General features: G+C 42.0%; 1 protein-coding gene across 1 annotated transcript in view; it reads left to right on the top strand.

Annotated features, from left to right (window-relative positions):
* Positions 1–891: 891 nt before the first annotated feature.
* The window catches only part of C22H7orf50 (chromosome 22 C7orf50 homolog), a 35,923-nt gene continuing 13,484 nt past the window's right edge, over positions 892–23,330 (top strand). The window contains exons 1-2 of the mRNA XM_054391329.1: positions 892–984; positions 7,357–7,532. Of these exons, the coding sequence (XP_054247304.1) occupies positions 892–984; positions 7,357–7,532 (269 nt within the window). The remainder of the gene's footprint in view (positions 985–7,356; positions 7,533–23,330) is intronic.

Genomic DNA, 23,330 nt, shown 5'->3' with positions numbered 1-23,330 from the left:
CCGGCCCTCCTGGACCGGCAGCGTGAGCCCCTCGAGGGGCTGGGCTTACGCAATGGCCCCGTCCTACCTTGTCAGCTACCAAATTCAACGCAAAAAAAAGGGTAAACAAAGGGGTTTTGTACATGTCCTATAGTCCAGCCAGGATTAGTGGCCCGACGCGATTTAGAGACGCGACGAGCTTAGCGTTAACTTGCCTGAGGTTAATGAGGGAGGACGTGGGGCAATGTGTGGAGGCTCCGGTGCGGGACGCGGCGCAGGGGATCATGAGAAGCAGGTTCTGCTTACCTGGGTCAGTGCTCAGTCTCGTGTACCCCGGGGGTTCGGCTGCCTTAAGATGTGGATCCTGCCGAGCTCAGGCGCTGGCTTGCAGTCCTTCCCGCAGCTTCAGAGGTCCCCTCTGCTGTGGTGGACATCCTAGCCTGTACGTGGGCTCTGGCTGAATCAGTTTCCTGCTTTTCTCTCCCCTCTCACCTTTTACCGTTCTCCGACCGTAAAATCCATCCCTTTCCCGAATTGTAGAACGATGCACTTGTCTGATGAAGTTTTTTTCCAGGAGGGAGTCAGATTCCAAACAAGCTTTTCATTTCCTTCACGCTGGGGGCAGAGCGAAGGCAGGGAGGCGAAAGCAAAGCACTCGCTTCCTTTAAATCCCCACCAGCGTCTTCCCAGGGCTGGAAGCGAAGTAGCTTGTCATGGTGATCTTCAGAGTTTAACTTTAGGGGGGGAGGGAGAAAGTGGAAAGCAAACTGAATGCTGTAGTGGAGATTTCTCTCTTCCCCCACTGGGCCCCTTGCCGACTGTTTTTATTGATTTCAATCACTGGAGGCTAGCTGGCTCTCAGAAGAAACACTGTGTAATGTGTTCTTTCCTGGCTTTCATTAAAGAAACTCAATGCAGTGCGGTCACGCTGCCGAGCTCGCCTGGCAACCTGCCTACACCCTGTGGTACCTCTTTCATTGGAGGAGATCGAGCTCGTGGTTTGGGGTTGTTTTATTTATTTTTTTTTTTATTCTTTTATTTATTTATTTAAAATAATTATCCAGCAAGGATTTCAAAACAGCCTGTGCTCTGCTTCTACCTCCTCTGGCAGTTCGAAGCCTTTTTAAGCTCCTGCAGACTTGGTCAGCACCCCTAATAGGGTCGACAACTTTGGTGGCGATGTTAATGCCGAGTGCTTCGACAGTCTCGTGGCTCCTTCTATTAAAATTCCTCTCTGTGTTTCTGGGTTGGGGTTAAAAGGACTGTGTGTAAGCCACAGGGATGTGGATACAAATTATTTCCAAGAGGGTCCCCCCCTCCCTATTTTTTTTTGTTTTGTTTTATTTTAATTCCATCTTCTGATTGGTTCACATGGTTTAATTAAGAGTTAGAGTGTGAGCAAAATCCTTCAACAAGTATGTGAAATTCCCTGGCAGTGCTGGAGTTGCAAATGAAGCAAAACTGCATTCCCCAAGCCTGCAGTTGTGGTGGTGTCTTAAATATTTCTGTTGTATTCAGGACTGTGATACTGGTGGAGAAAAAGGAGAAATAAAATGTGGTACTAATTTCTGCCTTAGAAGTGAAACTGCTGTAGTACATATTTTATAGGGGCAAACAATCTATAAAGGGGAGCTCAACAAGCTTAGGTTCTGTAAATGGTTATTGTGCTGTGTGCCTATAAATGCTTTCATTTAGTTTAGTAAATTGTTCAATTTCTTCTTATTCAGCAGCTCCTAATGATAACACTTTATGTGCTCCTCAGAATTAGCTGTAAATATGTGAAACAGATCTGTGTAAAGATCACATAGTTGTAAATTAAGCCTGGTTTCCAGCTAATAAAGGTGCATGTATTCTAAATTACAGCTGCTAATTTAGGGTGCTACCTGATCACTTGTGCTTGTGAGATACTATAGCTCAGTACACAAGGACTCTGTTTTAAAGAAAGAGAACAACACTTAAACCACTAAAAGAATCCTTTCCTGGATCAGAAAGATAAAAAGCTTGTTCTCATTTAAATCTGGCTTCCTGCAGAACTTATTTTGAGGCTTTTCTGCCTGGGTTGAGTCTACAGAAATCTTTCCAAATCAGCTTAATGTAAGTTATTCCCAATGTTTTTGTGGCGAGGAGTTGAGATCCTAAACCACCTAGGTTTTGTGAAAAACTACTTTTGAGCAATGCCTGATTTTAAACAAATCTTCCTCTGGTTAAAGCTAGAGACATGATGTAAGGAGGTATGCTTCTAGAAGTTGTACTTCTCATTCTGAATCTGCTTTCTGCATGTGGTGGAATTTCACATGCCCTTTCTGGTCATACTTCTTCTTTTTGTAAGAAATGATACAAAATAGTTATTCAAATTCAATATGGCCATGAACCATTTGATGCAAATCCTGTGGCTGTAGTTGTAGCACAGTTCTTTGGCCAGCCTCAGCTAGTAAATCATTTGTCAATCTTTCTTTTATGAACCTTGCATCTAAGGATTTGCCAGCCTTTCTTCTTTGTAGGTTTTGAACTGTGTTTATAGATGCTGCTTTTTGTTTTTAAGCTGGCACATGGCCAGTTGTTTATCTGGGATCCTATGCATTGTGTAAGACTGAAACACGACATTGTGCATGCAGATATCATATGCATGGGGTATTTTTAGGGCAAAAGGCTATTTGTAAGCAGAAGCCATTATGTGACAGGTTGGTAGCTCCTCGTCAACTCTTGGTCAGTGAACAAAGCCCCTTTTGACATCTCTCTGTATTAACAGTTATGAAATAACGTGAGCTTAATGAACAAACATGGTGGTACAATGCTCCTACTATGAAACAAGCCATACCATACATTTCCCTGTCTTTTTCTTTTTTTTTACTTCAGAAATTGGACACATTTTTAATATGTTTGTCCCTGTTAATCAATTAATAATTCAGGCCTCTGAATTTCTGATGCTGCTTGCCTTGCTGTTTTACAAGCTTCTGTTGCTGTGCTGGTAGAAAAGGATAAAAGTCTGCTGGGTTTTGGAGGAGCTGGATTCACTGATACTAATAAATAGCAAATTTGGTGTTGTGGCTGGTCTGTGGTTACTGCTATAGGTTTGGCAGCAAGGCTGAATCCCTGAACAGGCAGAAAGTTTAGACCTACACAGGCAAATCCTAGAGGCAGATTTGTAATAAATGAGTATTCAGTTCATTGCAGTAATTCTTCAGTGTTTCTGACTCTGTCAACATTATTCTGTGCTGGCAACAACTAGGGATGCAAATGTAGGAGTCTTTGAAACAGTGATGAGGGTGGAGGAGGAACAGAAGCCTTTAGAAGACGTCTTCAGTTCTACTCAAGTATGAGGCAGTCAAGGACCTTTGGGTAACTATAAATCTGGAAGCAAATTAAAAAATGCACTTACTGCTCTGCTGAAACACAATGCAATTAGTGTCCTGTTAATGCCATCTCAGTACTGGTTGCCCAGTTATTATGGTTCATAGTCCCCTGGCAGTAGAAGCTTTTACACAGATGCAGTGTCTGAAAAAGCTACGGCTGTTGGGGTTTGTCACGCTTTCTGCAGAAAAAAGGCTCAGATATCTTCAAGAAATCCTGTCTGGGGCACATCTTTCTGCCAGTTTTTCTTGCAGTTGTGGTTGATTTTCTCTATTCTGGCTTGCCTAGCAGGACTGCTTTACAGCATGAAGTACTTTGCTTCCATTGCAGATGGCTCCCCGTTTGTGATGGGTAAGCTCATTTCTAAAGATCACCTACAGAATGGTTTAAATTTGTGCAGTATTTCCAGATTACAAAGAATAATGGGGAACTTCAGATGGTATCTAAAACTGCCACAGCTGAAGCCTCCAAATATTTTGAGTCAGACATCTTAGACTATTTACAGTATATCACTGTGTTGATGTGCAAGTCAGGAATTTGGAGCCAGGCATTGATGAAAGGCACAGCATTGGCAGTCACAGCGCTTTGCGTGCAGATGGGCATGGTATAATCTGAATTTTGGGAATTTGTTTTCAGATGTCTGAGCTCACAGCTCCACAGCCCTTTGCACAGATCACATGGATTTTTATGTGTGCAAGTGCTAAAGATTTGGGGGTCTTGTCTTTTGCTCAAAAATAATGCCTTCCAGTGGCAACATCCCTTTTAGCACCTTTTCAGGCCTTCTGGAAAGTTTCCAAGTGGAAGACTCCCACCTCCTTAATCACGAGAAAACACTGGCTGTCCTCTGAATGTCATTCATTCAAGTGCACTGACCTAGCCTGACCTTGTTTAGATTGAGATCTAATGAGCCCACAATCCAAGGTGGTGTGGTAGCTCTCAGCAGGCTTTGCAAATAAGCAAGTGTTGTGTTTTTCTGGATGCACATGGTTTAAATTTATCACATCAATAAACAAGTGTCTCGCAGGCACCAGTATGGACTTTACAATGTTGTAGTTAAGACTAAATTGTGGCACTACAAATTGTGGTGTCACTTTATAAATATAGGAGGAGACAACGTGGAAAATTTATGACCTCAAAACAATGAAGTCCTGTTAGTTAGGGGTTTGGTTGGTTGGTTGTTTTGGTTTTTTTTTTTAATTTAAATAGTGACATAATACTAAAACTCCTGAATGGCTCCCAGACTTTGGACACAGCTTTCAGTAAAATGGTCACAGCAATGGCTCAGGAAAAGTGAAATTTAAAAACCAAGGCTGTTGATTTAAAGGAAAGCAAGATGCATCAGCAGAGTATCATAACAGAGCCCATCCATGTCAAAATAAATACAGCTAGACTTTGCATTCCAGTCAAAGGTTTGGCTTTGTTTTCTTGTGAGGCCTAGGTTTTGGGAAAGGTTTGGTGTAGTTGTGTTGCTTTCTTTCAAATGGTGATAAAAGTAACCCTCAGCCTCAGCAGCAGTGATACCCCCAAATGTAGGAATTTTTATGAACCATGTAAAACTAGAGGCTTTTCAAATGAAAAACTAGTCAAGGCCAGATTGTGGTACATACTACTAGGTTATCCAAGTTGAGGTGGATGGGTAAAATAACCAAAAAAGTTGTTTGTGCTGTACAGTTGTGAGTGCTTCCACAGTATGCGTGCCGGGAGTCCCAGGCAGGAGCTGGACGAATCCCATTTTCCTTGGATGATGCTGTGGGCTAACAGAAGGTACCTCCAGCTGTAAATCCTAACTCTTTCATGCTCAGGACAGCCACAGCCCTGCAGGGAGAACAGTGCTTGTGTTTCAGACAGCCCACGGTGCATCGATTGTGATGCTGGAAACAAACGTCGTCTGGGGCTCGGTATTTACGTTGAGACCTACAGGGAGGGAGCAACTTGTTTTGTTTTTAATGGAGCGGTCAGAGAGAGGGATAAAAAGCTTTTTGATGATGCAAGGAATGTGGGGAGGGGGAAGGGAAGGTACAGAGATGTGCATTTACTGTAAGTATGAAGAAGCTTTATCAGACCAGCTCTAATGATGTGCCACAGTCACTTTTATTTGAAAGCTTCGTAGCTCACAGAAAAGTAAACAAATTCATTACATTATTTTTCAAAGAAGATTAACTGTAGTGTGTCGTCTGTTGGACAGCTGCTGGAGTAATCTTTTACAAACACTTTATAAATGACCACCCTCAGTGTTTTCCTGGGTTTTGTGTGGCTGGGTTGTTATTTTAGTAAGTACCAGGGTGGCTTTTCAAATGAAAATGTTGTTTCCTGTGTAACAGTTATGTACCTACCTTCACCCTAAATATTGCTTTATTCTCAGCATGAGTTACAAAATGTCTTCTACACAAACGCTTTTTTGCTTGCTTTTTTGCACATTGGCACACCAATGCTGGCTTTTCCATAAAAGTAGCTAAAAAGTTTAAAAAACCAAACCAAAACCAAACAAAATCCAAACAAATCCTCTTTACTGTCTCATTTCTGTTTGTTCTGATTTCTGCCTTCTTGCTTTTTTCTTGGTCTTTGGAAATAGCAAGTTGAAAAGATGAGCTTGAGTAAATTTAGATGATACATGAATTGACACTGAACAAATGTTTAGTCTTTAGCAGGTGTCTAAAAGCAAATAAGATTGTGTCCGGGTATTGTCTTGTTTAACCATCTTTTGCTTGTGTGTCAGCAGAAATAATGTTATTTAGCACCATGTCTCAATTTTCTTTGGAAAGCACTCAACTAACACAAACTGATACAACATTAAGGATTTGCCAGTTTATAAAGTGAGCTTTACAAAAATCTGTCCATAAAGCAGTTGATCTTCTTATGGACTCAGATTTCAGTTATGGGTTCCTCAAACGGGTAAGGAGGGAGCGAGTAAGTGGGAAGGAGGAAGAACATTTTCTTTTGCATCCAGTTTGGCCTCCAGTCATTGCTGATGCTCTAGCATTTCACAGAAGAGATGGATTGTGTTGTCCCAAGTCCTTCCTGCTTCCCATGGTTCATAGGTGTTTGGATACCCAAGGTATCCAAAGTTGAGGTTCTGTAATATTTCTCTTAGGGAAATATTGAGGACGGCATTGAATAAGCAGACCCAATTTTTTTTTTTTTTTTGGTGTGCTTCTAGTTGATGCTTAACAATTCAGTGAGACTGTTGCCTGGAAAGATATGAATGAATATTTCTCAGCCATCTGGAAGTCCCTGGAGTCAGTCTCACTTTGCTATGGAAGGGTGTTTTATTTCCGCACTGTGATCTCATACTGGATTTTCCCTGATAAAAACAGGGTTATCTATTTAACCCTCTTCATCTGCATGTGAAATAGCAAATTTTCATTTGGAGTATGCTCATGTGTATATTTGTAGTGATGTGATTAGAGATGTGAATGATTAACTGTTCTGTCTGCAAGCCTGAAGAAACTTCAACCTTTATGAGATGTATGTTTATTGAAGATTGTGTGTATGTTTACCCAAGATTGCTAAAGGATCTCTGAGTGGTCTTGGATGAAGATGGCAGTTATCACATGTCCTTTGGCATACTGCAGGTGAAGTCCCTGTGTGGCAGACAGAGGTTTCTCAGTCCAGGGAAGTGTGAGGTTGCACAACAAACAGCCCCAGAGAGTTAGGATCTTAGGGAAATCCCACTTCTCCCACTTAAACCTGTGTATGCTAAAATAAATCCATACCCTCCCTCCACTATGAAACAGCCTCTGCTGTTCACATTCCCCCCTCAGGTTTGAGCGTGGAAGAACAAACAGCACAACAAATTTTCATGGTTTTGGTGTTAAACAGCTAGAAGGTGCTTAGATTACTGTGCTGCTGAGAACAGTAGAATCAACTCTAGAGGGCAGTTATACAGATCTCAGTGCAGAATTTACAGTTCTGTGACTTGAGCAGAGTAGAGGGGTGGTAGAAATAGTGAGTTATGAAGATTGCTGCATATTTTGTTCACTCTCCTATAGAAGTATAAACACTGTATTTAAATGTTGATTATTTCAGGCAACGGAAGAAGAGGAAGAGCTTACAGCAGAGGAAAGGAGGAAACTGGAGAGAAAATTAAAAAAAGAGCGCAAGAAGAAGGAAAAGCAGCTGCTGAGGGAAGCTGGAATCTCTACTAAAAAGGTGGAACCCAAAAAACCCTCAGCATCTGAGCTGGCTCTGGCCTATTTAACCAGGTGAGAACAGTAAAACCACTGCAGGTGCTCCCCACAGCTGTAAACAGTGCCAGAAATGCAGAACAAGCTGAACCACCTAATAACACATTAAAGGAAATTGCTGCAGTTAATTGCTAAGTTAATGTTTCATCTCAGTTGACACCCAGCATACAGTTGATCACCTCAGTGTATTTATATCACAGGAACAACTGAGAGATGGTAAGTATGGTGCCAACATTTTATAGAAAGACAGCTCCTGTCCTGAAGATCTTGCAGTTGAGATATAAATCTCCCTGGGTGCTCTCATTACAAGGATGAAAGGCACGTTGCAGAGAAGATTGCATTGAGGAAATTAGTTTTGTTTTCTTGAGTGCCCTGTTCTAAGCAAAGGGATTCCAGTTGTTCTCTTTAGGAAAGCAAATTGCACAAAGTGGTTGAACATTATGGAATCTGAATTTAACCACCTGCACGATGATGTTTGGGTGTTTGTAAATTAAGATGGGATTATGCTGCTGTTTCAAAGTCAATAGTGCACAATGCCTTATTTTTGCATACCAAAGGATGCTGCAAGTATAGCAGCTGACTTCAGATCAGAAGCCATTACTTTCACAGTATCAGAGTACATTAGAGGTTGGAAGAGACCTCCAGAGATCATCAAGTCCAACCCCCCCTGCCAAAGCAGGATCACCCAGGATCTGCACAGGAATGCATCCAGGTGGGTTTTGAATGTCTCCAGAGAAGAAGACTCCACAGCTCCCCTGGGGATCCTGTTCCAGGGCTCTGTCACCCTCACTGTAAAGAAGTTTCTCCTCATGTTGAGGTGAAATCTTCTATGTTGAAGCTTCTACCTGTTGTTTCTTGTCTGATTACTGCACACCACACAAAAGAGCCTGGCCCCCTCCACTTGACACCCACCGAGATCCCCTCTCCAGACTTAACAGCCCCAGGTCTCTCAGTCTCTCTTCATAGGGGAGGTGCTCAAGTCCCCTAACCATCCTTGTGGCTCTCCATTGGATTCTCTCCAGCAGGTCTCTCTCTCTCTCTCTTGAACTGGGGAGCCCAAAGCTTCATCTAGTTAGCAGACTTATTTAAAGTTCCAACCTAAAGCAGAGTCTATAGCTAAGGAAGAAGAAGTACAGCAAAGCATTCATAGCACCCTGCAGACAGTAAGGTCATGTATAAACAGGATGATAATGTTTATTTTCTTTCCAAACTGCAAAATATACCCTGTGTGTAAGACCTCCAGAAGACTGGTGTGTTACAAATAGTGGGTTACCACGTGGAATCCTTCCAGGGTTGCATCTCTGGCCGTGCTCAAAACTGAAGCATCCAGACTGTCTGAATTGCTACTTACCACTCTCAGTGGGGAGGGAGGGAGGAAATTAATTGCATTCCAGGCAGAGGGACATGTGCATTTTTGTTACATAACCCTCAGCATGCAGCGATAGCAAAATGACAATAATATTTTTGATCTGGAAAACAGCTGGAGTAGTTCACCGCTGGTTTGAACTGCAAAGGGATTGACAGTTTGCTTTGAACCATCTGCTCAGACTGCACTCTGGTATGTGTGCTAGGAAGTGGTGAATCTCTAGATAATGCCTTTCAGGTTTGGAAAACAAAGGAACAAGCGGTGGGGTTTTGCTTCATATTCTACTGTTATCCCCTGGGGAGTTTTGCCTTGTTAGGTGAGAGAACATGAAACTGTAGTTGAACTAATGTTTGAACCAGTTTAACTCTAGAATTTCACTTAACCTGTATCAGATTACCTTGGAATAGTAAACTAGCTGTGTCATTTGGTCTTGCAACACACAAAGTCCAAGGGCTGTATGTACAGCAGTAGGTTGTGAGGGACAATTTGCATTTGCATAGAATCAGAGAATTGTCAGGGTTGGAAGGGACCTCAAGAATCATCCAGTTCCAACCCCCCCTGCCTTGGGCTGGGACACCTCCCACTACATCAGATTGCCCAGAGCCACATCCAGCCTGGCCTTAAAAACCTCCAGGGATGAGGCTTCCACCACCTCCCTGGGCAACCTGTTCCAGTGTCTCACCACCCTCATGGTGAAAAACTTCTTCCTAACATCCAATCTGAATCTACCCTTTTTTTTTCCATCCCCCACACTCCTATCACTCCCCAACACCCTAAAAAGTCCCCCCCCCAGCTTTCTTGTAGACCCCCTTAAGATACTGGAAGAGCACTGGTTTCCTCAGAGCCTTCCCTTCTCCAGATTGAACAGCCCCAACTCTCTCAGTCTATCTCCATAGAGAGGAGCTCCAGCCCTTCTCTGGGCATGTTCCAGCATGCCCATATCTTTCCTGTAATAGGGGCTCCAGAACTGGACACCATACTCCAGGGGGGGTCTCACCCGGGTGGAGCAGAGAGGGAGAATCATCTCCCTTGACCTGCTGGCTATGCTTCTCCTGATGCAGCCCAGGATGTGATTTGCTTTCCATGCTGCACGTGCAGACTGATGGCTCATGTTGAGCTTCTCATCCACCAACACCCCCAAGTCCTTTTCTTCAGGGCTGCTCTCAAGCCAGTTGCTGCCCAGCCTATGTCGGTGTTTGGGATTGCCCCAGCCCAGATGCAGGACCTTGTGTTTAGTGTTGTTGAACCTCATGAGGTAGTCATGGGCCCGCTTCTCCAGCCTGTCAAGGTCCCCCTGGATGGCATCCCTTCCCTTCAGGGTGTCTGCTGCACCACCCAGCTTGGTGTCATCAGCAAACTTGCTGAGGGTGCACTCACTGCCACAGGCTTATCAGGGATAGCCACAAGATGCTGAACTGCCTAGCAAACAACCATAGAGAACATTGTGGCTGCAAATCTGCCAAGACCATCTTGTGTTGTTGTCAGTGACAGAAAAACAGCTTTGTCCTTTTGCACCTCAGCTGTTTTTTCAACCTAGCAAGACTGGAAAAAGAAATGGATTAAAAGTCATCAGAGAAGTAATCTATCAGGTGGAGAAGGGAAACTAAAGTTTGAGCTCTGGAAGTCTGTTGCAAAACTCCCAGGAGCATCAGTAGTTCAAGGATTTCAGTCTATTTTTTTTTGTAGGGCTACAGGCATGAAGAGTATGTAGGAGGAGAAGGTAATCTTATAGATGCAAGAGATTAACATAATTGGAATTAATCAAAAAAGTGCTATGGATTTCTTTTTTGCCCCACCTACAATAAAAAGCCTGACATGCCATAAGGGTTGCTAAGTGAAGTGGCATCTTAATTGCCTGATGACATGTGAATCTCCTGTAGGACAGGTGGAACTTGATGTACCATATGATAACTAAACCTCATTTTTCTTTGCTAGGAGCTAATTTGCAGCATGAGAGCACCACTGTACGTGACCTCAATGTATGAGAGTAAAATACTGAACGACTTTTAGTGAAATTTGGTTGATAACTTTAAAAGACAAATGTTAGGAAGCATTCAGTGAAAGATTTTTCTTTTTATTACACATCTAGACTTTTGATATGTGCCAGTGAAAACTCACTTTGTCAGTCATACATTTTTTTGAAGAGGTAGCAGTTCCCTCAGAGTGCAGAATCATCCTTTTTTTTTTTTTTTTTTTTTTTTTTGGGTAAGCAGAATTCATCACCAGGAGAATGAATTTCTGTTTCAAGCAATAAGGTCAGGGAGAAGTAGCAGAACTTCCCTTGCAGGAAATCAAATGTAGTTAATAAATGACTGTTTTGTGGGCGTCCTGTGCCTATAAAGCCCTGCTTCTGCAATAGCTTTGGGTGTTCCATTTAAAAACTAGGATGGAGGTAGGCAGCAGCCCACAGGCAGCACTCCTTTCTCTGCTGAAGTATGAGGTGGCTTGTGCAGCAACGTGCCTCGTTCTTTCAGTTGGGATGAGTTAATGAGGAGAGCACTGATGAGAAGCAAAGCAATGCAGCATGCGAGGAGCAGCACTGCTGATTGCATGCTGCACTTCCTGATGGCTGCAGGACCACTGCTGCAGCAGCTGAGCTGGCTTTAAAGTGATGCTTCTAGCAAAGGGCACTTGGCTGCCTTTGATAGCCCTGCTGGTGTGTGTCCATGCTGCTGGGAACTGCTGGGGGGTCTTCATAAACCACTGTGCTGTTGGGCGCAGTGTGCTGCAGGCTCCCCAGTTCTTCCTGTTTTCCAGTTTTGTTATTTGAGTCTAAAACCAAGCAGTCCTGGGTGCTTTGCCAGGTTCCAGAGAGGTCAAATAATCATAATTCTGGAGGACCATCCTAGCAACTGAGAGAAACTTCCTCCCCATGCATATAGGATGGCTGCATGCAACAGCAGCTGATGCCTACTAGTGAACTGCAGCCCCCAGCTAGACCTCAGGGTGCTGAAGTGACATTGATAGCCCAAGCTTTTCAGCAGCTTTCTCTTTTGAGTGAGACCAGGACAAGCATGCACCATGTTTTCCACTCCTGGTAGGGGAGAAACAGCCAAATGCCTCCTGGTTTTTGATTCTCTCACTTTCTGTTGGCCTGTGAGAATATGAAAGGAGGAGGGAAAAAAAAATGCCTTTGCTTCACCAATTTTTTATCTCACCTGAGATAAACTCAGGTGGTTTCCCACTGCAGTTCTGCCTATTGCAGCAATCGTGTGGAAACAGAAGAAACTGCTGCCATCAGATTCTCCAGCTTGCTAGGGGAGTGGAGAGGAAGATCTGGAGATATATCAAGGATTAAAAACAGGGAGCTAAAGGGAAAAAGAAAGCAGAAAGGTTACAAAACTATGAGATGGAAAAAAGAAAATACAGAATAACGAAAATAACCAGAGAGGTACTGAACCGAAGGTTAAAAAAAAAGTGTACAATTATTGCAAGGGAATAGGGAAAAGGAGGAGTGAGGAAGTGTTAATGGTTGAATAAACTGCACAAATATCTTCCTTTCAAGTCATGAAGCTTATTTTGTTTATGATGGTAAGTAATGGTTCAGGTTTAAAGCCAAGATTAGAATGTCTTTGCTCTGATTCTTGGAAAATGTGAGACAAAAATTCATCTTTTTCTGAGCTTAAAGTGCCTTGAAATGAAAAGATGTTGCAATTCATGAGAATGGTAATTAGACTTAATTATAACCTAACTGACCTTCTCTGGTGTTAAAATGTTGGCAGAACTTGTTTGTCTTGGCAAGCCACTCTCCTAGAAATTCTTCTGTGCTTGGCTTAGAGAGTTCATTGCTATATGGATCTGCACATATGTTTTTTTCCCATCACCCTTCAAAGGAGTAGACACAGATCTGAAAAGATGTCACTAAAAATATGTAGAATTATGAGATTGATATCATATGAGGAAGAATTTTTTTCACTGGGAGGGTGATGGAGTACTGGAACAAGCTGCCCAGGGGGGTTGTGGAGTCTCCCTCTCTGGAGATATTCAAGACCTGTCTGGATGTGTTCCTGTGTGATCTGGTAGAGGTGATCCTGCTCTGACAAGGGGTTTGGACTAGATGATCTTTCAAGGTCCCTTCTGGCCCCTAAGATTCTGTGATTCTGTGATCTGAAGTAGAAGTGATTGATAATATCATTATCTGGATATTGCTGTTGAATTACCTAAGCCTTGCAGTACTGTTCATCATGTTAAAATTTCAAATCATAAACTGCTGGACCACATTTCTTTCTGTAGTGATTTATGTTCTACTAAGAATATGTCACCAGCATATTTCCCAAGGCATTGCCTTTTCAGTTTTCTTTATAGATTTTACTTTCATCATCCCTACTTTAAATGTAGGTGAGATTCAGAGGATGTCAGAGATTTCTTTAAAGAAGAAAAGATGCTTTTAAGGAAAAGGCAAAGCAAGGGCATGTCGCAGAAACACAAAAGTGAGAGACAGAATTTCCCATGGAGTGGGGAAATAGTCTGACTCTGCAGAACACGAGGTGGTTTTTGCTGAGCACAGTGGCAGTGCTGCTGGAAGCAGAGTAGAACCCAGGGCAGTTGTTTATCTGCTGTGTTTGCAGAATGGAAACAGATCCCAGTCCTCACTCAAACTTTTATTACATGCAGTGCCAAACGTGGGAGGTTTTAAAGCTGAAAACGTTCTTCTTCCTTTCAAGGAATACAGAAATCTGAGGGGTGTTAACTGTGAGCATTTATTTTGATAGCTTTGTATTTTATAATGTATGTTATAGATATTACATAGCTATGATATAAATAAAAACAAGATGTGTGGAGTATATCAAGTTATTACTCCTAGTGTAGTAGAGGCCATCTGGAGAAGGGTGTTAATAGGTCTTCACTCAGTGTTAGCATCTAAGAAGGTTTTGATTTTTGAAAGAACCAAGAGGGGCTTGTGTTGGGCTGTAATGAAAACAGCAACATTTGAGATCCTGGTCAGTCAGCTGAGATGATGGTGGCCCTTCAGGAAATCACAAAAGCATTCATCCTACCACATTTATGACCAGGTGACTCTATTAGAAGAGCCTCTGTGCAAATGCTCACTCCCTGGCGTAGAAATGCCACACTCACTAATGTTGAAAAACAGTTTCTAAATTTAAAGTGCATTTAGTGGGCTTGTGTCAGACTGAGTTTACTTCTTTGACCCATAATGTTTGAAGCTGGTTTTCCTCTCACAGCTTAAGTATTTTTCTAGCTTCAGTCAGTGATGGCTTCTGATAATTCATTCTGAACTTAAGTAGTTCTCATTGCTTCTGGCCTTAATCTCTATTTATTTCAAACTTGGCACTGATGTTAATGTGTCACCATCAATGGCTTAAGCTTTTAGATATTAAGTGATGCACTAGAAATGTAAACATATAACATATACAGATTTTCTTTTTTTTTTTTTTCCCTCCCTCTGGAGGCAGACTCCTTGGGCTTGATAACAACTAACATTAGCATTTAATGTCATTGCTCCTTCCCCCACCCTCTGGGACAGAGAATGAGTTGTCTTCCTGACAGGGAGTTGCAGCCAATAAAAAAGCTCCTCAGTTATCTTGAATTTCATAAAATATTGGAGAGCTGCTCAAGTGATGAATCTCAATTATCCACTAGCAAAACCAGTACATGAACTTAAGAGAAACCATGGTAATTTGACACAGCAACATTGCTGAAGTCACATCAGCTACTGGGGCTTTAAGGTGTCTTGAAAGAAACTTTTTTCCTCAAAGATTAAGGGAATAGTGTTTTGCTTTAATAATCACAGGGCTGGTTTTCAAAGATTCTGGAGGCAAGCATTAACTCTGGGTATAATTAATCTATTCATGTATGCTTTTAGTCATTTTGTTACACTCATTAGCTCCATAAGAAGCCTCATGAACCCAGAGAGTCAGATACAGGATAAATTTGCATTTGGCATTGTTCTGCGGCTGTTTCATATGAACTTGGCCAGGCACTTGCTGCTATCTGATTTCAAACACTTGCACTCTTGCTACTACTGCAGAGATCAGTGAGTTTGGTTTAGCACTGCTCCAACTTTCTATATTACTTGACTTTCAATTCCTACCAGGGCCTGACCTGCCTCTGAGTGGGATTCTTCGCCTTGACCTAAATCAGCATGTCTGTAAAACTCAGGATTTTCCAACTGATGTTAATAGTTGGACAGATCTTCCTCATTTTGAAGGAATCCACTGTCTCTGTGCATGGCAGAGAAAAGTTGTCTTGTCTTATTAAGAGCTACCTTATCATTATCCTACACTCCCTGTGTAACTCCAGTACCCCATGGCATCTGATGAAGCTGCCTTGATTTGTTTGCAGTTTCCTAGCAGCCCAGGCATTACTCAGAAACTCTACAAAGCTCTCTGTTGCAATGCCCACACCTTTCCTATTTTTAGGGTGCTGGTATGCCAGCAGTTATTCTTGTGGGGGTAGGTGGAGAGGGCATGTTCACTCTACAGATTTGGTGCTGCTTAGGGCTATTCTGTAAATGTACTCAAGCATATTCTCTTCTGCAGAAGGCAGAACTTGCGGTCACGTCGCTGAAGCAGAAAAATTGTTCTGCTGTGTTGGACCTGTTGTTGAGCAAGGTTTTCATTGTATTGCCCCACATTCTGTAAATAACCTCTCCCCATCCTGGTGTTTACATCCTTCACATGGCTCTGTATCAGTTTTCTCAATCTCACTGCACCTTCACTGAAGGAGTATGTCCATAATCCTTCATCTGCAGCTGAGTCCTTCCAGACACTGATGTGCTCTGTTGCTCTTGGAACTCCTGTGTCTGTGATTGTTCTGGAAATGTGAGACCTGCTGCCTTTTTACCAGAGCCACCTTCCAGCTTTATGCAGAAGAGACTGAGAGTCTGTGATTCCTTCCTGCTCCCTGTCACTCTGCCTTTGGTTTATGAGCAACGACTCATCTTTGAGCCACAGTACGCTGACATTTGACATTTAATTTGCTGCACACTAAAAACCTTTGCTTTCCTCCCCCCAGACTATTGCTCAGTTTTGTGTTAATGGCAGTGTTGGCATGGACATGCCAACTGTAGCTGGTATAAATTCTTCACTGACTGTGGAAGGAACAGTGCTTCTCATCCTACTTCAGCCTGGCTGCAGCAAGTCAGCTTCTCTGCCGTTTCAGGGCTGGCTTTATGGTACCCGTTTCCAGATGTTAGTGTTCTCATTATTGTTTGATTATTCAAACTATGCATTTAGGATTCTGTGAATGTCACGTTACACTCTCAGTAATAGCTCCATACAGCTTTTGCTGTTTAATCAAGATGTCTGACAGCAGCCTGACTTGATGATTTTCAGTCCCTATGATACACTCACTGACTTCTGGATTCACTTTCCTGTGTCTTGATGGCAAGCGATATGCAGAACAGTGTTGGAGGCATGCCAGTGTTTTTCTAACCCCCACATGACATCCACAGGATGTCATATTGAGCAGGAATTGCTTTTAAACCATTATTAACATCTTGGTGGATCAGCTGCTTTTTATAGTTCTAATACAACAATTTCATTGCTTTGCAAGAGGTGTGTTAACATCTTACTCAGTTTAGTGAACTCATGCAGATTCCTGTTCCTTATGTGTATGCTCCTTATGTAATGGGTTGCCCAGAGAGGTGGTGGATTCCCCATCCCTGGAAACCACATTCAAGGGCAGGTTGAATAGGGCTCTGAGCAACTTGATTGAGTTGCAGATGCTCACTCACTGCAAGAGGGTTGGACTAGATGACCTTTAAAGGTCTCTTCCAACCCAAACCAGTCTATGATTCTACATCCTGTTTCATTTTCCACCCCTAAGTATTACAGCTGTCCAGACTGAGTGATCCATCCAGGCTTATTCCTGATGAATGCTCACCAAAACAAGGAAGGCAACAATTCTGATTTGCAGCTCTTCCATGCAAGTCCAGCTGTGCAATGCAGGTGGTTGAAGAGCTGCTTGCACCGGCACTAAGAGGAAGGTGTCTGCATGACACAGTGCTGTGCAGAAATCCTGACTGGGGGCTGGAAGCTGAGTAACCAGGTTAACACCCAGATCAGCCTGAATTAAAGAGCTGTGGCTCTCTGCAAATGAGCTCAGGCACTGCCCAGGGCTGATCTCTCAGTTATGCCCCTGCCAGTGTCAGACTGAGGCTTCTTTAGATGTCACTGAGATAAACATGCAGTTAAAGCTAATGCTGACAAATGATAGCATTATTTACTACATAATTCTAGAAACAACAACCAAAAGTAAGAACAAAAAAAACCCAACTTTAAGTAGCTTGGAGCCAATCTTAGCTATTTTTGCCAAGAATTTCTGGGAAGAAAATGAACTGTAAGAATATGTTCTGGGTATTTGTAATACCGGCCTGGAAATATTCCAGATGGGCAGAATTACTTTTTTGGACAATTTCAGTCATTTCTAGCAACTTTTCTCCATATTGACTTATCAAGTTGTGAAGGTCCTAGGTAACTATAAATATGTTTGGATGTAATTTGCCATTTTTTGCTTGCTGGGTAAGCAATTCTGCTTTCCAGAGACAAAACAGGTGATTGCTTTGAAGCTTCTGTAATGTCAGGTCCTAAGACTTCTAAGCTTGCTTATACCTGGAAGTTCTCAGATGTTTTTGTGGCATTTTCAACTCATAAAGAAGTAGGAAGTTTTAGAAGCATCAATGATTGCATGATTTTCCAGCCAGATTAGTAAATGCTTATGATGTTTTAGAAAAGCAGCCAGACAAACACAACTTTCCCTGAACCAAACCTCTTTCTGGTTCAGCTATTAATGTTGTTCTGGATAAACTCCTTTCTATAGGGAATGGGTTTGGAGTAGCTTTCCTGCTCCCTTTCTATAGGGAATGGGTTTGGAGTAGCTTTCCTACCCCTTTTTGTAGGGAATGGGTTTGGAGTAGCTTTCCTACCCCTTTCTATAAGGAATGGGTTTGGAGTAGCTTTCCTATCCCTTTCTATAGGGAATGGGTTTGGAGTAGCTTTCCTACCCCTTTGCCTAGCACTGATGTATGGCTTAAGAGGAAAAAGTAAGAGAGCTCATGTCCATGCTCATTTTTGTCTCAGAGTCAGTAGTTCTGTCTTTCTAAATCTGCTCAGCATTCTATTCAGTTTATGGCAGAGGGAAGAAATTTCTTCTTGTAATTTCCATCACCGTAAATGGTCACTAAATGTAACAAAAAAAAAAAAAAGGGAAGAAATAGATTAGGAAACTCTAATCCTGCTTTACAGCTCCAAATCAAATAATTTGTCTTTCTAAATCATTGAATTAATTTTATGGAAGGTCACAAGTACACCTCTCAGCATATTCAGTAAAAGCTGCAGAGTGATTTACTTTGAAACCTTCTCCCTCTTTGTGCTTCTACCCTTTTTGCAGTGTGAAACAAAGCTGTCAAAATATTTACTTGGGCATTTGGTTCAAACATTCTCCTAGGGAAATGCTGTATTTAATAGTATCATTAACATGGATTCACAAATCCTTTCATCTGCAGGATCACTCTGAAAAATATGTTATTGACTAACCAGCTCTTGTCTTTTAAAGGGATTTTTTTTTTTTTTAAATACTTTCTCTGTCTTCTCCCCATCGTAGTAATGGTAATTTGTTTTCCCAGGATGCCTGTCTTGATAGCATCTCATGACTGTATTTTGACAAAATTAATGAAAAATATTTTGACACTAATTTATTCAATCTTGTTATGACAGCTTTTGGGAAGTTGTTACATTACCCCACTTTTCAGATGGATAAATTAAAGAGTGATGAAGTTTCTGACTCACCAAAGTCCTTGTGCTATCCGAAGGTCTCCTTTCAAGCAAGTGACAGGAGGGAAACCAGACATAACTTTCTTCTCATCTGAGCACAGGCTCTGTTTACTTTGGCCCTGTACCAAGGTCTGGTCCCAACAGACCTGTAGAATTTTTTTCAGTCCCTGATTTTGAAAGAGGATTTTGCATGGATCTTTTTCTGTAGTGGCATCTGAAGGCTCTCCTAAAGGCCACTAGCAGCTATACTCAATCTCCAATTGGGCATGTAAGGTATGGACTAATATTCCAAACCTTCTAGCTACTTTGGAAGGAGTTTCTGCCTTTCAGGTCTCCTTGCAGTTGTGTGCAAATGACCAGAACAGCTTTATTCTACCTTATTGCTACTGACAAAACTGGGAACAAAATTTCCTGAGTTAGCAAACTGAAGGTTACAGACAGCACTTTGATTCCCAGTCAGATATGGGAAGATTTTTTTTTCCCTTCTGCATATGGAATCATAGCATTACAGAATCATTTTGATTGGAAGAGATTATTAAGATTATCAAGCCCAATCATGATCTTCTCTCAGGTGAGATTGCTCTGTTCTCATGTGCTTGAGGAAGCTTCCAATGCATTCTGGGTGAATTGATTTTTTTCCCAAGGTTTAGTTTGCTTTTGTTTATTTTTTTTCAGTAATATTTCTAGGATTCCTCACCAATTTTCACACATGTGTTGTCACAGCTATGAACTGTATTAGCAGTAATTAACTGGTGTGCTCTAAAGTGCTTCCTCAGATGGAGAAAATTAGGTTAGGCCTGGTAAATCCCTAAATATTGGGGTAAAAGTAGAGAAAGTTTCTTTGCCTGATTCTTTTTCCTGTAAAATACCATCCTTATTTCCAAACCTCGTTAAGAAAACGTAATGCATCCTTTCTTAATGACTCTCATTTCCAGTAAAATAAAATCTGGTATAAATGAGTTTTCTGAACAGTTTATTAAATGTAGCCATTAGATATTTGTTGTTGAGATCCAGCTTTCATCTGACCATAGCATTAGACAAAAGAGGTTGCATCTAATTGAATAATTAAGCAGCTCTATTTCATTATTTAATCTGAAATGACTTTTAGAAGCTTTGTGAGGTTTATTGGGGAGCTTCAGAAGCAGAAGGTTTTAATAACAGGCCAGTCTGCTTCAGGACCATATCTTGAAAGGATTCTCAAACATTGGAATTGTCTGCCCAGGGCAGTGGTGGAGTCACCATCCCTGGGGGTGTTCAGGTGGTGTGTGGACCTGGTGCTTAGGGCCATGGTTTAGTGCTGACCCTTCAGTGCTGGATTGAAGGTTGGACTGGATGAGCTTTGAGGTCTCTTGCAAGGAGATATATTCTATGATTCTGTGCCAGGAACTAGATACCTTCATAGCTCACTGAAGTTGTGAGTGCTCAAGGCTTCACAAAACCACTTTGACCTTTTCCATTTGTCTTGAGGAAAACTTGTGTGTTATTCAGGTCGGTTAAAACCAGGAGAATTAAAATTACTCATTTCACATAGAAGTATTACAACAAACTACCTCTTGGTGTTTTTTAAACTAAAAACAGATTGCAGGGATTATTGTCTTGATCTTAATAAAATTTCCTTTGCAGTGAGGCTTGGCTGAAGGAGTATGAGGCATAGCTTTTTCCTCCCAGCCTCAGAAGTCTGCTCTCCAAAATCCTTGCCTAGTGCCTGGCTCTGAGCCCAGACATCCCATCCTTAACCTGTCTTCTGGCTTTGAGAAAAGGCATTTTGTACTCACCCACCTTCTGCCATTCAGACTGTGTCCTTGTCATGGCACAAATGCAAAAGGAAGTTTTTATGTTTTCTTTGTGTCATAAAATGCAGATCTAGGAGACTTAGCACTGCTGCTCACTTCCTCAAACACTTTCGAACTATTCATGCACTGCCCAAATACTCAAAATAGTGGTGAGTACTTTCATAGCTCTAGGGAATCATTTAGCCTAGTCAGCCAAAGCCAAAATTAAAATTTAAAAGGCAGTTGGCAATGATTAGTAATCAATTAGCTCCAGGGAGCTGTCAAGGCTTCCTAGCCTAGAATAACAAGCAATATTTTTGAAATAATAAAACTGGATCCTTAATAAAACTTGTCTCCTGCTTCACACATTTATTAATACCCTGATGCCCCAAAAGGTATCAGTAATTACTTTTATATGAATAAAATTGAATTGGAATGAGAGCCATCTGCAGGAAGCAGTAATTGGCAGATTGGTTTCTTTTAAGTTCAGGTTGCTTAAAACCTTAGTCCTGCAATGCATATCACAGGCTATTAGAAGAGGGGAATCTGGTACTGTCCTGAAGCCTGTTGTGCAGTGGCACTTTTTATTATGCAGTGAGAGATGCCTGAACATAGCAGCTAAATCAAGATAAGGCAAGTGGGCTGTCAGCTGCTGTATACTTTTAGGCTGATCTTTATTCTTTCATTGGCTTGTCCTCATTTTTTTTTAGAGCTCTTCTGCAGAAAGAAGAGTAAATCATTCTGGAAGGTCACAGCTTAGGAGATTCGAGTGGTCAGGGGTCTGCAACACTCTCCTTCTGCCTTTGGCATGCTTCCTATTTACTACTGTGGGATGTCCAAATTGGGATGCAAAAAATGACAGGGAGGGTTAATGAATCTTTGTAATTTTTAAAGCTTCTATGTATGTTCTTGCTGTTGATCCAGAATAAGCCTAAATGTGGTATCCTCTCAGATGCACTCAAAAGCCATCTGCGTGATGGGTTATTGGAAGAGGGCTGTGTGGGGTTTCATGTAACAAGGATGAGCTGTGTTTAATTCACCAGCAATAAAAATACTTGGTTTTCATTAAAAAAAGGAGGGAAAAAAAAAAAAGACTTGCAAATATAATTTCTGCAACATTGCATATAGGGCTGGAATCTGTATCTGTTCTTCAAGTGTCCTAACAGAAGCTGGTTAAGTAAAGGGGCTAGGTAAGAATTTAACTATCCAGGATGTCTTCTGTATTCCTACAGAGCAGACCAGTGTTGTAGAGAAGGTGTAGGGTTAGTCCTGCGTGGGCTCAAGGTTCAACTTCCCCTTGAGAGAGGGATTTCTCCTTTCCTAGAGGCTTCAGCTACAGACTCTGGACACGATGGGATTGATTTGAGGCCAGCTCTTTGTCAGTGTAAATGTCTCTGCTTGTCAAGCAAGGAGAGGACACAGGAGGTACTTCTTCACAGGTGCTGCTGGCACTCATCCTGCCTGGCTGTCCTCCAGATTGCAGTGAGTGGGCTGCACCCCTTGCATCCCTCGAATTCACTGAGACCATGCCCCATGCTCTAAGCAGCTCCTGATCCTCAAGGCTACCAAGAAACCCTGTGGTGAAGTTTGCAGGCACAGGATTTGAATCTTGTGGGGAGGAAAGGAGGCCAGTGGGGCTCCCTGCAACTGGAACTAGATGTTCTGGATGCTGAGAGCATGGTGCTGGGACTTAGTGCCAGCAGGCATTTGGCACTTGGGCATCTTGTTAGCATGAGAGAGCTTTGTGTTTTTGTAGTATAGTTGGATATTACTCTGGAGTTTGGAACTGCAGAAGAGCACTTGTGATCATGTTGACCATTAGGTCTTTGCAAGGGTAGAAACAGAACAGAAACACCCAACCTGAAGTTAAATTAAAGACATCTGCTTACAAAAAAGCAACACCTTCTCAGCAGCTGCTGATCAGAGACTCAGCTGGATTTGACACCTTCATAGGGTGCCAGCCTCACTTTATAGCTTCAGGGCTTCTTGAAATAGCCCATGCATAATGACTGAATCACACCAACTTTCAACTCAGTATGGTGAGCAATAAATTAGCACTTTGGCAGCCTGGCTGGTTCCAACCCATTTTGATCAGCCAACATCTTCAGTATTAAAACCCTTCTCTGTGTGGTCATTTCTTCACCTCTCCTCAAAAACTTTCACTGATGCATTTTCACATGAAGTTGGTTTCTCTTCCAGTATTTGCTTTCATTGTCACTATATGGAAAACCATGACCCTGCTGTTGTTTTCTTAATAAAAGCCAAAAGTGGTTCTTTCAGTCATTGCTAGCATTTAGATCTTAGAATTATACAGACTTTTTTTTTCTTTCCAAACACATACTTCTCATAACAGCTTTTAATAGCTTATCTAATTCTTTTTTCATCAACACTGTAATGTTCTAAGCATAGCTAATCTAACTATGACCCAGGACTGCTGAAACTGTAACATTTTTGCTTTGACACCCAGAGCAAGCTGAAGGTATGTTACTGCTCCATGAACTCTATACCCATGCCTAGGGATTACTGTGGTCATTTTGTAGCACTGAACAATAGAACCGAAGCTTCTAGACCTAGTGTGAAAGGACTTGCATTGTTCTGCTCCCGATGAGCAGTAAGAGCCAGTGATGACTTGTTCTAGCTGAGAACCATTCTAGAGCCCAGTCTTCTCCCAACAACACTGAATTGTAGAGCCAGGAGCAGTGATTTCAGCCTGACTTCAATGACATGCTCTTCAAATCATTAGAATCATTAAGGTTGGAAAAGACCTCTAAGGTCATCAAGCCCAACCATCAACATGATACAACCATGTCCCAAAAAGCCATGTCTACATGTTTTTGAACACCTCCAAGGATGGTGACTCCACCACCTCCCTGGGCAGCCTGTTCCAATGCCTGACCACTCTTTTGGTAAAGACATTTTTGCTAATACAATTAGTTAAGATTAA

The sequence above is a fragment of the Indicator indicator genome, chromosome 22, assembly GCF_027791375.1.
Source record: "Indicator indicator isolate 239-I01 chromosome 22, UM_Iind_1.1, whole genome shotgun sequence".
NCBI classification, from domain to species: Eukaryota; Metazoa; Chordata; class Aves; order Piciformes; family Indicatoridae; genus Indicator; species Indicator indicator.
Note: the sequence above shows the minus strand (reverse complement) of the source record. Positions and strands in the feature narration are given on the sequence as shown.